At 43.4% G+C, this 14,876-nt stretch overlaps 1 protein-coding gene across 3 annotated transcripts in view; it reads right to left on the reverse strand.

Annotated features, from left to right (window-relative positions):
• dnai7 (dynein axonemal intermediate chain 7) overlaps positions 1-14,876 on the reverse strand; it is a 112,161-nt gene that overhangs the window by 28,596 nt on the left and 68,689 nt on the right. For all 3 annotated transcript variants that reach the window (XM_072241615.1, XM_072241617.1, XM_072241618.1), the window contains one exon: positions 9,800-10,014. In XM_072241615.1, coding sequence (XP_072097716.1) covers positions 9,800-10,014 — 215 coding nt within the window. The remainder of the gene's footprint in view (positions 1-9,799; positions 10,015-14,876) is intronic.

Here is a 14,876-nt window from a genome sequence, read left to right on the forward strand (position 1 = left end):
AGGCCAGAGTCTAGGCCTTTGCTCTACATTTGAAGTCCAGCAACATGGCCGGGTGATAAAGTACACCTGGACTCTAGGCCTCCAGTCCATGCTCAAAGGCCAGTAACATGGATTAGGGACAGGGATGTGGAGGAGTTAGAAGGCAGTCCTGGAGTCTTGACCAGGGGTTCCCAAACTGGGATCTATGGGCCCCTTGCTTAATGGTATTGGCTGATGGCATAAAAAAGGGTGGGAACCCCTGGTCTAGGGTTATACCAGGGAGCATAATTTTAAGATTATTAGAGAAAAGTATAGGGAGGATGTCCGAGGTAAAGCTCTATAACTATGATTATATTTGCTTGCTTCAATATTTTGAAAATATGGTTAAAATCTCTCCAACTTTCTAAATATCAGGGAATATAAGGACAAAATGAAAACACTAACATTACATCAGCTATAACTCAGGGGACAGCATTTTGCTGTAAGCTCAATGTTTGTAGGTTCAAATTCATGGGCACTCTATACAGCTAAGGGAATACGACATAACTGTGGGTGTATTTTGGATGGGGTATGGGCCCAAATTGCCCTCTCAGAGAGACGCCAAAGATTCCATAGCATTTCGAAGAACAAGGAATTTCCTCTGGTGTCCTAGCCAACCTTTATTTAACTGAAACACCGGTGTTCACAGAAGCTCACTATACCCAAATTGATCCCTATCTGACAACAGTATTCCTAAAGAACATTATTTCCACAAAGTACTTTGGGCTCACTAAGGCAATGAATGAAGCAATGTAAGTGCTTACTTTCCTTGAAACACTATGAAGCTAATTCCTGGGATGAGAGGATTTTTCTATCAAAAGAGGCTAAACAAATTGTGTCTGTATTCTCTGGAGTTTAGAATAATGTGGGGTAATTTACCAAGACATGTAGGATACTGGGTCATGTGTAAGACAGGGTGGATGTTGAGATGTTTTTATCAGTGAGACAGTCTCAGACAAGGGGACAGAGTTACAAAATGAGGGAATGGTCATTTAAAGCAGAGATGTGTAGAATTTGAAGCAACATACACCAAAGTTGCTGGTGAACGCAGCAGGCCAGGCAGCATCTCTAGGAAGAGGTACAGTCGACGTTTCGGGCCGAGACCCTTCGTCAGGACTAACTGAAGGAAGAGCTAGTAAGAGATTTGAAAGTGGGAGGGGGAGGGGGAGATCCAAAATGATAGGAGAAGACAGGAGGGGGAGGGATGGAGCCAAGAGCTGGACAGTTGATTGGCAAAAGAGATATGAGAGGATCATGGGACAGGAGGCCCAGGGAGAAGGAAAAGGGGGAGGAGGGGAAAAACCCAGAGGATGGGCAAGGGGTATAGTGAGAGGGACAGAGGGAGAAAAAGGAGAGAGAGAGAATGTGTGTATATAAGTAAATAATGGATGGGGTACAAGGGGGAGGTGGGGCACTAACGGAAGTTTGAGAAGTCAATGTTCATGCCATCAGGTTGGCGGCTACCCAGATGGAATGTAAGCTGTTGTTCCTCCAACCTGAGTATGGCTTCATCTTTACATTAGAGGAGGCTGTGGATAGACGTATCAGAATGGGAATGGGACGTGGAACTAAAATATGTGGCCACTGGGAGATCCTGTTTTCTCTGGCGGACAGAGCGTAGGTGTTCAGCAAAACGATCTCCCAGTCTGCGTCGGGTGTAGAATTTCTTTTGGTTTTGCACAGTGTCTGGAATTCTCCACGCTAGAGGCTAGATCATTTGAAATGTTCAAAGGGGAGGTAGATAGAGTTTTGAAAGAGTGTGACTTGACACGGAGGAGGAGTTGATGCCAGGTGTACATAAACCATGATTGTATTGAATGCTGGGACAGGATAGAAGGGCCAAATGGTCTACTGCTGCTTGGATTTTCCTACGTCCTTATGTTCTACAAAGAGGCAGTAAAATGGGAAAGGAAAGGAAATGTATTGCTGAGAATCCAACTACAATTTAATCTCCAAGGTTATGTGGTATTTAATGAATGTGGTTTAAATACATCATTGTGTGCGAGGGAGGATGATGGAGCAGAGGAGGGTGTTGTGCATTTCTAATTACCCTGGAGCTGACCTCATTGCTCTAATTCTAGAAATACATGTAGGCCAATTCCTTTCCATAAAGAACATTAGTGAACTATACTTTTATAACAAAAATATTAGTTGCCAAATAGTTCATTCCTATAAAAGTGAGAGTTATTTATCTCATGTTTTACTTATAAAAGGGGCAGTACAGTGATGTTACAGATGAGGCTTCTGCCTCACAGCACCAGAGCTCCAGGGTCAATCCTCACCTTGGGTGCTGTTTGTGTGGAGTTTGCATGTATCCTTGTGGCTGTTAAGGTTTCCTCTGGGTGTTCTGGTTTTCTTACATATCCCAAAGACATGTAGGTTGGCAGGTTAACTAGGAATGTAAATTTCCCCTGGCATGTAGGCAAGTGATAGAATCTGGTTGCTGGGAATGAAATAGGATTGCTGTGGGTTTTGTATTAATGGGTGTTTGGTAATCAGTGCAAATTTGGAGGGCCATGGAGGAATTGAAATATGGAAGAAAATAGTGAACTCAAATGGGTCAAGGATAGTGGAAGTAGACAAAACAATTGTCTTTGTTCTTGCCATGAGGTCAAAGGAATGGAGGCTGCCATTTTTCTTCCATATTTGAATTTTTCCATAGTCCACCAAATCTGCATTGTTCCTACAAAGTGAAACCCAATAGCATGAATGGCAGCGATGCTTCACTACCAAATGAACTCAACGCCTTCTATGCACACTTTGAAAGGGAGATCACAACTACAGCTGTGATGATCCCTGCTGCACCTGATGACCCTGTGATCTCCGTCTCAGAGACCGATGTTAGGCTGTCTTTAAAGAGAGTGAACCCTCACAAAGGGGAAGGTCCCAATGGAGTGCCTGGTAAGGTTCTGAAAACCTGTGCCAACCAACTAGTGGGAGTATTCAAGGACATTTTCAACCTCTCACTACTATGGGTGGAATTTCCTACTTGCTTCAAAAAGGCAACAATTATACCATTGCCTAAGAAGAATAACGTGATCTGCCTTAATGACTGTCGCCTGGTAGCACTCACGTCGACAGTGATGAAATGCCTTGAGACGTTGGTTATGACCAGACTGAACTCCTGCCTCAGCAAGGACCTGGACCCATTGCAATTTGACTATCGCCACAATAGGTCAACAGCAGACACAATCTCGATGGCTCTCCACACAGCTTTAGACCATCTGGACAACACATATACCTACATCAGGATGCTGTTCATCGACTATAGTTCAGCATTTAATACCATCATTCCCACAATCCTGATTGAGAAGTTGCAGAACCTGGGCCTCTGTACCTCCCTCTGCAATTGGATCCTCAGCTTCCTAACCGGAAGACCACAATCTGTGTGGATTGATGATAACATCCTCCTCGCTGATGATCAACACTGGTGCACCTCAGGGACGTGTGCTTAGCCCACTGCTCTACTCTCTATATACACATAACTGTGTGGCTAGGCATAGCTCAAATACCATCTATAAATTTGTTGACGATACAGCCATTGTTGGTAGAATCTCAGGTGGTGACGAGAGGGCGTACAGGAGTGAGATATGCCAACTAGTGGAATGGTGCCAGAGCAACAACCTGGCGCTCTACGTCAATAAGATGAAAGAGCTGATTGTGGACTTCAGGAAAGGTAAGACGAAGGAACACATACCAATCCTCATAGAGGGATCAGAAGTGGAGAGAGTGAACAGTTTCAAGTTCCTGGGTGTTAGGATCTCTGAGGATCTAACCTGGTCCCAACATATCAATGCAGTTATACAGAAGGCAAGGCAGTGGCTATACTTTATTAGGAGGTTGAAGAGATTTGGTATGTCAACAAATACACTCAAAAACTTCTATAGTTGTATCGTGGACAGCATTCTGACAGGCTGCAGAAGGTTGTAAATCTAGTCGGCTCCATCTTGGGTACTAGCCTACAAAGTACCCAGGATATCTTCGGGTAGCGCTGTCTCAGAAAGGCAGTTTCAATTATTAAGGGCCTCCAGCACCCAGGGCATGCACTTTCCTCACTGTTACCATCAGGTAGGAGGTACAGAGGCCTGAAGGCACACACCCAGTGATTCAGGGACAGCTTCTTCCCCTCTGCCAGCCGATTCCTAAATGGACATTGAATCTTTGGACACTACCTCACTTTTTTTAATGTACAGTATTTCTGTTTTTGCACATTTTTAAAAAATCTATTCAATATATGTACACTGTAATTGATAAATTTTATTTTTTTCTCTCTGCTACATTATGTATTGCACTGAACTGCTGCTGCTAAGTTAACAAATTTTACATCACATGCTGGTGATAATAAACCTGCTTCTGATTCTGATTCTGATTTGTGAAGTACCTCTATGTCTTCCATTTTGTGAACTGAAGTTGCTTGGCTTGATTAATGTTTTAAAGTAGACACAATGATGCTCTAGGTAATCTGCTAGACTGGAGATCATTTGCAAATTAGAAGTTTTTGTGAGGTGCTCTTTGTTAGATATAATATGCAGGTTTTTGACTGCCCTGAGTGATTCAAACTGATTACTGGTTTTGTAACTGATTTTAAACAAAGAGCAGAAGAGGGACAATAAATGGATGCTGGCTTGGACCGGAGTAAATAAGAAGGTGCTAAAGGTCAATCAGATGACCCACAGCCAATAACCACTGAACGGCAATATTTGAATGCGTAAGTGATGGATCGAAACACAGGGGTTTTTCAGATACAAGATGATGGTAAAACCAGAGATTCACCATTGCGTGGAAGAACCCCCACGCCAGGGGTTGGAAGAAGAAAGGATTGATCGTCTGGCCAGTGGAGATCTCCTGTTTCGGTGTTATAAATTGGGAAAGTGGTCTGCATGAGTATTAGTATAATTCATGTTCTAGGTTGTTAGCCGAGAGTTAACATGTTGTTTGTGCAGAGACAATAATGTGCGAGCATCAATTAATTAAGAGTCGTGTAGTAAGTTTCCTAACTTAGTTCCATTGATGAATGGTCAACATATTTTGGCATCCTGGGGTGCGCTAAAAAAATAGTTTGGGACCCTAGTTTTGAGTTGAATCACCCACGGGAAAGGGAGAGGACAAGAAGAACCCAAGGGGTTCAGGGGATTGGAGAGATTATTTTCTTTTTTTTTGTAATTTATTTTTTATTGAAGTTCATCATCAAACAAAACTTTCCATAAGATGTATTTCAGATACTGTACATATATATCATATAGTCATATTTGTCACAAATCTCCACATCATATTTATCTGAGGTATACACTTATAGAAAGGAGAGGAAAGAAAGAACAATCAAAAGAAGAAAACTATGTACAAAGTAGGGAGTGATCTTTTGTTTTATAACATATTCATTGACTTGTGAGAATAAAATCAGGCCTATGAGGTGCTATGTAGTTAAATATTTATGAAGAAAATGGCCCGACTATGAGGTGTGGATAGGAGAGATTGAGAGTGGGAGGGTCAGGGACCCTGGGGGAATGCATTATAGAAAGCAGTTAGTGAAAAGAAATCAAAGGAATTACAAGAGATTTAAAAAATTTACAATGGACTGTATGTGGGAAGTGGGGAGAGAAAAACAGAAACTGACAGGGGAATTGAGTAAGTGTAAGGAAGAGCTGGAGAGAGAGAGAGAGGGAGAGAGGAAGGAAGATAAAATTCTGAGGGAGCATGGTCTAGTGAATTTAATCCACGAGTCAGTTTCAGACTGCATGTGAACACATACTGAGAGAGAAGGAGAAACGAGAAGAGGAATATAAAAAGGTGAGTACAAAATTAGAGAAATGGAAAAGACAGTGTCTGGGTTTATGGACTGCTATAAATGTTGTACAGAAATCAGCAGCTGAGAAAAAAAGGCAGCTCCAATCACACTAACAGTTTAAAACAGGTCAAAAAGCTGCAACTCTCAGTTCAGAGTGGAATGATATGTACACTTGGCGCGAGGGCTGACAATGACAGTGATGTAGATTTAGCGTATGAGGTGACACTCTATAATAGTGAGGATGACTGGCGAAGTGACCACGACCCCCATGGGTTTTTCCAAGAGGGGGTGGAACCTTCAACACCCCTGCCCCAATGGCACCCATGGTAACCGAGAGAGGTGTAGAGACGCCACAGCCAGGCATCCAGTTGTGACATGGCATTCTACCCTTTTTGACGTGGCCCAAATGATAGCTATAGCTGTGAATATACCAAAACGTGGGCGGGGAGAAGACCTTCGGAAACTTTTCCAGCACTTTCAACAGCATAGGATGATCCATGGTTTAGATGAAGCAGAGGAACCTCAGTTCGTCCTGTGTCTAACTTCAGCGTTACACTCCGCCTTACAGTAGGAACAGGGACAAGGCCAGGGGACTCTGGGTGATTTACAGGAGGCTATCTTAGAAGCTATCTTATAAGTGAGATGATCCGGTGGAAGCTTTGCATAAGTGCAGACAACGGAAAGAGGAGCACCCCTCTTCATTTGTGACCGGTTCCCTTGGGTGTTTATGGTCCTACTTTGGATAGGCAGAATTTGACTTGACAACAGCTCAGTAGCTGGCTGAGGCCCTTGGTAACGTACAGCATGAGGAGAGCAGAAGAGTGGGTGAAATGTTTGATCCTACAAATCCCACACATACTGAAGCATGGGTTCTCAGAAGCATGGGAAAAGGAAGTAGGGGAGAAAGGTTCTAAGGAGGATAAGGGGAAGCAGGTTTCTCAGATGACTCCTATAAGAGAACAAGGTGTGAAGTGGCAGAATGAAGGGAGAGGGGGCGCTCATCAGGGTACGCCACTGCCATGCTCAACAGCACCACCTAGTAGGAGGAGTGGTCAAGGACAAGGTTGGAATGCCTACGTTCCCTGTTATGAATACCAGATCCCCATGGAAATGTTTGAATTACAGGCACGAAAGTCATTTTGCCAGGGATTCCCCATAACCCAGACGGATTGGGAATGGTCAGGATGTAGCCAAGGCTCCATTGCCCTGGAACGTCAGGCACATTTCCCACAATGTAATATCCAAGATGCCAATGGAAACCCACAACTGTATCCAGACTTACCTACAGGGGCTCCAAGTGCACAATGACGGTGTCAGGCCTCCATTACATTGGTGTGCACCGTAAGGTGGGATAGTGCAGGAAGACCTCTTGTAGGAGTTAGGGTATGAGTCCACCCTATAAAATTTCTTTGTGATATAGGAGGCGCTAGAACAGGGGTAGGCAACATCCGGCCTGCGAAGGTATTTTGATCAGCCCGCAAGCAAATATTGAGATACTATGCTTATACGGCCCGCAAGCGATTTTTCCTTATTCTGAGTGTTTCACGCGACCACACTGATGCATGGCGTCTTGTTACACTGGCCCCAGGTTCCGTTTTGTTCCAAACCAAACACTGGTATATACGAATGACGGGAAGGCAGACTACCTTATTAATATGTGTTAGATACTCTCTGTGCACACGCAGGTTTTCAGATGGGATCGTTCAAATTTGTAAACAGAAACATCATCATTGTGTTTTAAGAAAAAATCCACGCTAAATATCCAGATTTTTACTTGTGCAATGATACTTGTTGAATAACTCCCGTTTCGAAATAAAATCAAAGAAAAAAATTCCAATGGCAATGAATGCGAAATGCAGGAAAGTAGACGCTGAGTGTCGAAAAAGTTGGGAAAATGAAAGAAATACCCATGCCAGCTACAAAGTCTCAAAGCATACTGCAGAAAAGATGAAGCCTTTTACAGATGGAGAATTTCTCAAAGAATGTTTACTGACAGTGGTGGATATTGTTTGTCCTGAAAAGAAATCTTTATTTGCATCTATCAGCCTGTCAACAAGAATGATTACACAGTGAGTTGAAGAAATGTCAGCAGATGTTAAAAGTTGTTTAAGGGATGCCTGCAACGAATTGCATTTTTTTTTCAATTGCACTTGATGAGAGTACAGACTTGAGAGACACTGCTCAACTTGCAGTGTTTGTGCGAGGAATGACCTCAACTTTTCAAATTTTTGAAGAGTTTATTCAATTAATTCCTATTAAGGACACGGTTACTGGAGCAGACATTTTTGAACCTTGCTGAAAATGATGTCAGAAATGAAACTTAATGTATCGAAGCTAATTGGCATCACAACTGATGGGGCACCAGCAATGGTGGGATAGAAAAACTAAACTGAGTTCTTTGATTACCAATCGGCATCCTTGGTTAAACACAAATGATTTTCTAGCATGTGTTATTCATTAATTTGAGGCAAAACACAACTAGATGTATTTAAATGGGTAATTCCCATATCCCAAGTTTTTTATGGCATTTACCTGGCCCACTGTTCGCTCATTAATACACAATCCAGCCCACAGAGGCAAAAAGGTTGCCGACTCCTGCTCTAGAACTACCCTAAACACATCCACATTAATGCAGCAAGTTGGGAAATACAAGATACTATTATTTTAAGTGCATTTACTGGACACTCACAAGTAGGAGAGTTGACTTCACCACTGAACGTACATTTGGGACAATGGAGTGTGCTCATCAACTTGTCAACTGTTTAAAAACATATTATAGGAAGTGATTTTATTAAGAAAGCAGGTTTAAGTTTTCATCTGATTAATCGTATGATTTGGCAGCTTAATTGTGATAGAGAGCAGGTCCCTATTGACATTCCAGTAGGACGATACGAGGACCAGCATATATACTGTTGGGATAGGACAGATGACTCAAAGGCCAGACAAATTATTTTAGAATGCCAGGGAGTATCTGCTAAACATAAACATAAACTGCAGCAGGAGTTAGAAGCCAGGTCAGAGAAGCCAGACTCTGCTCTATGTTCTGCATTCGAAGGCCAGTGACATGGACGGGTGATGAAGGACATCTAGCGTCTAGGCATTCGCTCCACACTTGAAGACCAGTGACATGGCTGTGTAATAAAGGGCATCCATGGATGTCGGACTATCCCAGCTTGGTGGGTCCTGGGATCAGAAGTCAGTGTGAGCAGGAGGCATGAGGGCCGGTGAATCAGCAGGCCTGGAGTTTGTGGTCTGGAGATCAGTCCTGTCACCAGCCAGTCCAGGGGTCAGTACTGAAAATCGAAGGTGGATTGGAAATCCAGTCATCAAAGACCAATGGCCAAAGCCTGGAGACTGGAAGCTCAAAGGCTCGTCCTGTGGTTGGAAAACTGGCTGTATGGGTGGGTGGGAAGTAGGGAGAAAGGGGCTTTTTTTTGCCGTTTTGTTGTTTGTTGTGTTCTGTTTTGTTCTGCTAAACATAGTGGGCATGCTATGTAAAGCCTGAATGTAAAGCAACATTTGTGAGCTGCCCTCAACACATCCTTGTGTTGGTTATTAATATAAAGTGGAATGCATCATTTGCACTTCAATATATGTCTAATAAATAAATCTAATCTAATCTAAACTGCTCAGGACCATTGAATAAATTATTTATAACTAGTTCTTGTGAGAACAAACATAACCCTTCCTACAAGCAGTGGAGACTTTGGTTTTGGATAGCTCAGTGAAATGGCTGACTGATTTCTCCTCCATCGCCCCACAACACTTCGCCAACCCCAGTCAGTTGAGACCCAGATTTCCCAAGCATTCAAGCTTCCTAGCAGGCACGACAAGTGGCAACACACAGAGGCATGTATCATCCCACACCAAGCAACTGCTCAAAGTGGTCCAAAAATCACAAACATCCCCCCTGGATTCCTGGCTTGTGCTGTTATTGGCTGTTGCTGTGCTCTTCTCAATGTTAAATAAACAGCGTAAGCAGAAAAAGTACTGTACCTTGATTTGAATTTCCACTACATTTAAAGCAGCAGAAACAGTTAAAAGAGCCTCATTTTCTCCCACTGGCTTGATTTCCCAGGACTGGAAAGGCATGTTGACGTAATTTCCCTGAATTAGAGTGAAAGTATTGAACATGTCCATCTTAAAGGATATTAGTTTTGTCTCTGGATCAAATGTGACATTGTGAATGCCATCCGTCCTCCACTGTACTCCTTTGAAAAAGAAACAAGAGGTTAAATGTGTTATAAATTGAGTCAAAAAAGGGATCAGGTCTTTTCCAGAATGCAGCTGAGTGGCAGGTGTTATGGGAGACAAAGACAAATTCTGGGTGAATGCCTGAGGAATAGCATGTTTAAAAGGGTACAGGGTGGCCCAATAAATGGCTCAAAGAGGAGAAAGGTTTATAATGCCGATAAACTGCAAGAAGATCTCATGGAAACAAATATTTTCTTGGCATTTTGCAGGCTACAAGTTTAGAAAAATATCTCCTTGTCGGTGAAATTGATTCAACATGGGATCAAAAACATAACAAAATGAGACCAGACAAAAGTTTCAGGGAGCCTCTGGAAGGTGAGGAATATGTTATGGAGATAGACAGAGGGAAGGAGAAAATTCAGGATTTAGCTAACTATTCCACCTACCTGCAGGAGTCCCAGTCCGACATTGTTCTGGAAAGATTCTATTGTGTCAGGAGTACCCTACACTAGGTGCCATTAAGTTCAAGTTCCCCAATAAGAGTGTTGCATGTGGAATGGTGTCACCCTCGGTAACCCTGGTGACAGAGGTAGACCATGACAGGAAATGTCTGCTTGAATTTTCAGTGATGCAGAACATCCTGGAAATACTGGTTATTGTTTCAATCATGAAAAGAAATAACTGCATAATGCTGAGAAAAGTTATTATTCAGTTGAATTCCCTAAAGTGCAATATAGAAAACCAAATGCAGCATTCTGAGTGGAATCTAACCAATACCGTGAACAGCTAAACATAATGCCATGTGTGAAACCAAGCAGAGCTGCAGAATGGATGATGCTAATGAGAGAGATAACGAAAGACAATGGAGAAACATTCAAAATGCTAATAAGAGAGATGAGAGAGATTAATGAGAAAGAGACACAATTCAGATGTTGGCGTCTGCCACTGACCGTTTAGAAACCATAGAAAAACTACAGCACAGAAACAGGCCTTTTGGCCCTTCTTGGCTGTGCCGAACCATTTTCTGCCTAGTCCCACTGGCCTGCACACAGACCATATCCCTCCATACACCTCCCATCCTTGTACCTGTCCAATTTATTCTTAAATGTTAAAAAAGAACCTGCATTTACCACCTCGTCTGGCAGCTCATTCCATACTCCCACCACTCTCTGTGTGAAGAAGCCCCCCCCTAATGTTCCCTTTAAACTTTTCCCCCCTCACCCTTAACCCATGTCCTCTGGTTTTTTCTCTCCCCTTGCCTCAGTGGAAAAAGCCTGCTTGCATTCACTCTATCTATACCCATCTTAATTTTATATACCTCTATCAAATCTCTCCTCATTCTTCTACGCTCCAGGGAATAAAGTCCTAACCTATTCAACCTTTCTCTGTAACTCAGTTTCTCAAGTCCCGGCAACATCCTTGTAAACCTTCTCTGCACTCTTTCAACCTTATTTATATCCTTCCTGTAATTTGGTGACCAAAACTGAACACAATACTCCAGATTCGGCCTCACCAATGCCTTATACAACCTCATCATAACATTCCAGCTCTTATACTCAATTCTTTGATTAATAAAGGCCAATGTACCAAAAGCTCTCTTTACGACCCTATCTACCTGTGGCGACACTTTTAGGGAATTTTGTATCTGTATTCCCAGATCCCTCTGTTCCACTGCACTCCTCAGTGCCTTACCATTAACCCTGTATGTTCTACGTTGGTTTGTCCTTCCAACGTGCAATACCTCACACTTGTCAGTATTAAACTCCATCTGCCATTTTTCAGCCCATTTTTCCAGCTGGTCCAAGTCCCTCTGCAGGCTCTGAAAACCTTCCTCACTGTCTACGACACCTCCAATCTTTGTATCATCAGCAAACTTGCTGATCCAATTTACCACATTATCATCCAGATCATTGATATAGATGACAAATAACAATGGACCCAGCACTGATCCCTGTGGCACACCACTAGTCACAGGCCTCCACTCAGAAAAGCAATTCTCTACCACCACTCTCTGGCTTCTTCCATCGAGCCAATGTCTAATCCAATTTACCACCTCTCCATGTATACCTAGCGATTGAATTTTCCTAACTAAACTCCCATGCGGGACCTTGTCAAAGGCCTTACTGAAGCCCATGTAGACAATATCCACTGCCTTCCCTTCATCCACTTTCCTGGTAACCTCCTCGAAAAACTCCAACAGATTGGTTAAACATGACCTACCACGCACAAAGCCATGTTGACTCTCCCTAATAAACCCCTGTCTATCCAAATGCTTGTAGATTCTGTCTCTTAGTACTCCCTCCAATAACTTACCTACTACTGACGTTAATCTCACCGGCCTATAATTTCGGATTACTTTTCGATACTTTTTTAAACAACGGAACAACATGACCCACTCTCCAATCCTCCGGCACTTCACCCGTAGACAGCGACATTTTAAATATTTCTGCCAGGGCCCCCGCAATTTCAACACTAGTCTCCTTCAAGGTCCGAGGGAACACTCTGTCAGGTCCCGGGGATTTATCCACTTTAATTTTCCTCAAGACAGCAAGCACCTCCTCCTTTTCAATCTGTACAGTTTCCATGGTCTCACTACTTGATTCCCTCAATTCCATAGATTTCATGCCAACTTCCTTAGTAAATACAGACGCAAAAAAACTATTTAAGATCTCCCCCATTTCCTTTGGTTCCGCACAAAGCCGACCACTCTGATCTTCAAGAGGACCAATTTTATCCCTTACAATCCTTTTGCTCTTAATATACTTGTAAAAGCTCTTTGGATTATCCTTCACTTTGACTGCCAAGGCAACCTCATGTCTTCTTTTAGCCCTCCTGATTTCTTTCTTAAGTATTTTCTTGCACTTCTTATACTCCTCAAGCACCTGATTTACCCCCTGTTTCCTATACATGTCATACAACTCCCCCTTCTTTATCAGAGTTGCAATATCCCTTGAGAACCAAGGTTCCTTACTCCTATTCAATTTGCCTTTAATCCTGACAGGAACGTACAAACTCTGCACTCTCAAAATTTCCCCTTTGAAGGCTTCCCACCTACCAATCACATCTTTGCCAGAGAACAACCTGTCCCAATCCACGCTTTTTAGATCCTTTCTCATTTCTTCAAATTTGGCCTTCTTCCATTTCAGAACCTTAACCCTAGGACCAGATCTATCCTTGTCCATGATCAAATTGAAACTAATGGTGTTATGATCACTGGAACCAAAGTGCTCCCCTACACAGACTTCTGTCACTTGCCCTAATTCGTTTCCTAACAGGAGATCCAATATTGCATCCCCTCTAGTTGGTCCCTCTATATATTGATTTAGAAAACTTTCCTGAACACATTTTACAAACTCTAAACCATCTAGACCCCTAACAGTATGGGAGTCCCAATCAATGTACGGAAAATTAAAATCCCCTACCACCACAACTTTATGTTTCCTGCAGTTGCCTGCTATCTCTCTGCAGATTTGCTCTTCCAAGTCTCGTTGACTATTGGGTGGTCTGTAATACAATCCCACTAATGTGGCCATACCTTTCCTGCTTCTCAGCTCCACTCAGTGCCAGAGATCCGGCTGCCGCAGCTTGTCCCAGGTAAGTCATCCCCCCCAACAGTATCCAATGCGGTATACTTGTTGTTGAGGGGAATGGCCACAGGGGAACCCTGCTCTGCTTGTCCTTTCCTCTTCCCTCGCCTGACAGTGACCTAATTTGCTGTCCTCTGCTCCTTTGGCGTAACTACCTCCCTGTAGCTACGATCTATAATCTCCTCATTCTCCCGAATGATCCGCAGGTCATCCAGCTCCTGCTCCAGTTCCTTAACGCGGTTTGTTAGGAGCTGCAGCTGGATGCACTTCTTGCAGGTGTCGTTGTCAGGGACACCGGAGGGCTCCCTGACTTCCTACATCCTGCAAGAGGAGCATCCCAACATCCTGCCTGGCATTCTCTCTACTCTAAACAATCTGAACAAAAAACTTACCGGAACCTACCCTGGCCTCTGCCTGTTCTCGCCGAAGCCTGTTGAGCCAAAGCCATCCCACTCTGACTCAGTCCACTCTGACGATGGCCACTACAATGATGGCCGCTGTATATGATGGTCTGCTTTTAAACCTTGGCGCGTTACGTCACACGCCTGCGCAGTGCAGACCCTTCTCCCCGAGCAGTGTTTAAAAAAAAATGACTTTTTCTACCCGATTTCTTCACTCCCTTCTTCTCAGCTGCTTGCTTCGACCGTTTGCTTTGAACCTGAACTGTTTGAAGTTTGATGGACAGGTGATACCCCATCAGAGGGATAAAAATAGCGGGTTTGCTAAGGCACGACACACACGCCACGAGACCCTGTAAAGAGCAGTGTGCCCCACAAGTTGGTGGGAGTTTGGAGGACCGGTTCACGGGAATCGGTCAGATGCTCACAGGGTGTGAAGGTACAATCAGTGGGAACCTGGTGTGTGTCCGCCCTTGCCTGGGTGCCGGGTTCACCACGGAAGAACGGTCGCATCCGGAACGGGGGGGTCACAGTCAGTGACCACAGCTGGATCAGAAGGCATCGAAAGGTTTGCCTGAAACCAACTGCATCTCTCACTCTCCCCCTCTCTCTCTCTCCAACGGTACAACAACAGCGATTACTTCGAACTGCACTAGACTGAACTGAACTCTGCTTCACCTTAAGACTGATCATTTTACCCCTAGACTGCGATAGAGCTTGGTTGATTCGTGTTATCCTATTTCTGTGTATATGTGTATACTATCATTGCTAACCTGTTACATTTATATCCTTGCGGTTGTGTACTGTATTACTTATTTCTTTAATAGAACTTTATTAGTTCCTAGTAATCACAGACTCCAACGAGTGTTCCATTTCTGCTGATTTGGCAACCCA

Source organism: Mobula birostris, chromosome 23 (assembly GCF_030028105.1).
Source record: "Mobula birostris isolate sMobBir1 chromosome 23, sMobBir1.hap1, whole genome shotgun sequence".
Lineage (NCBI taxonomy): Eukaryota > Metazoa > Chordata > Chondrichthyes > Myliobatiformes > Myliobatidae > Mobula > Mobula birostris.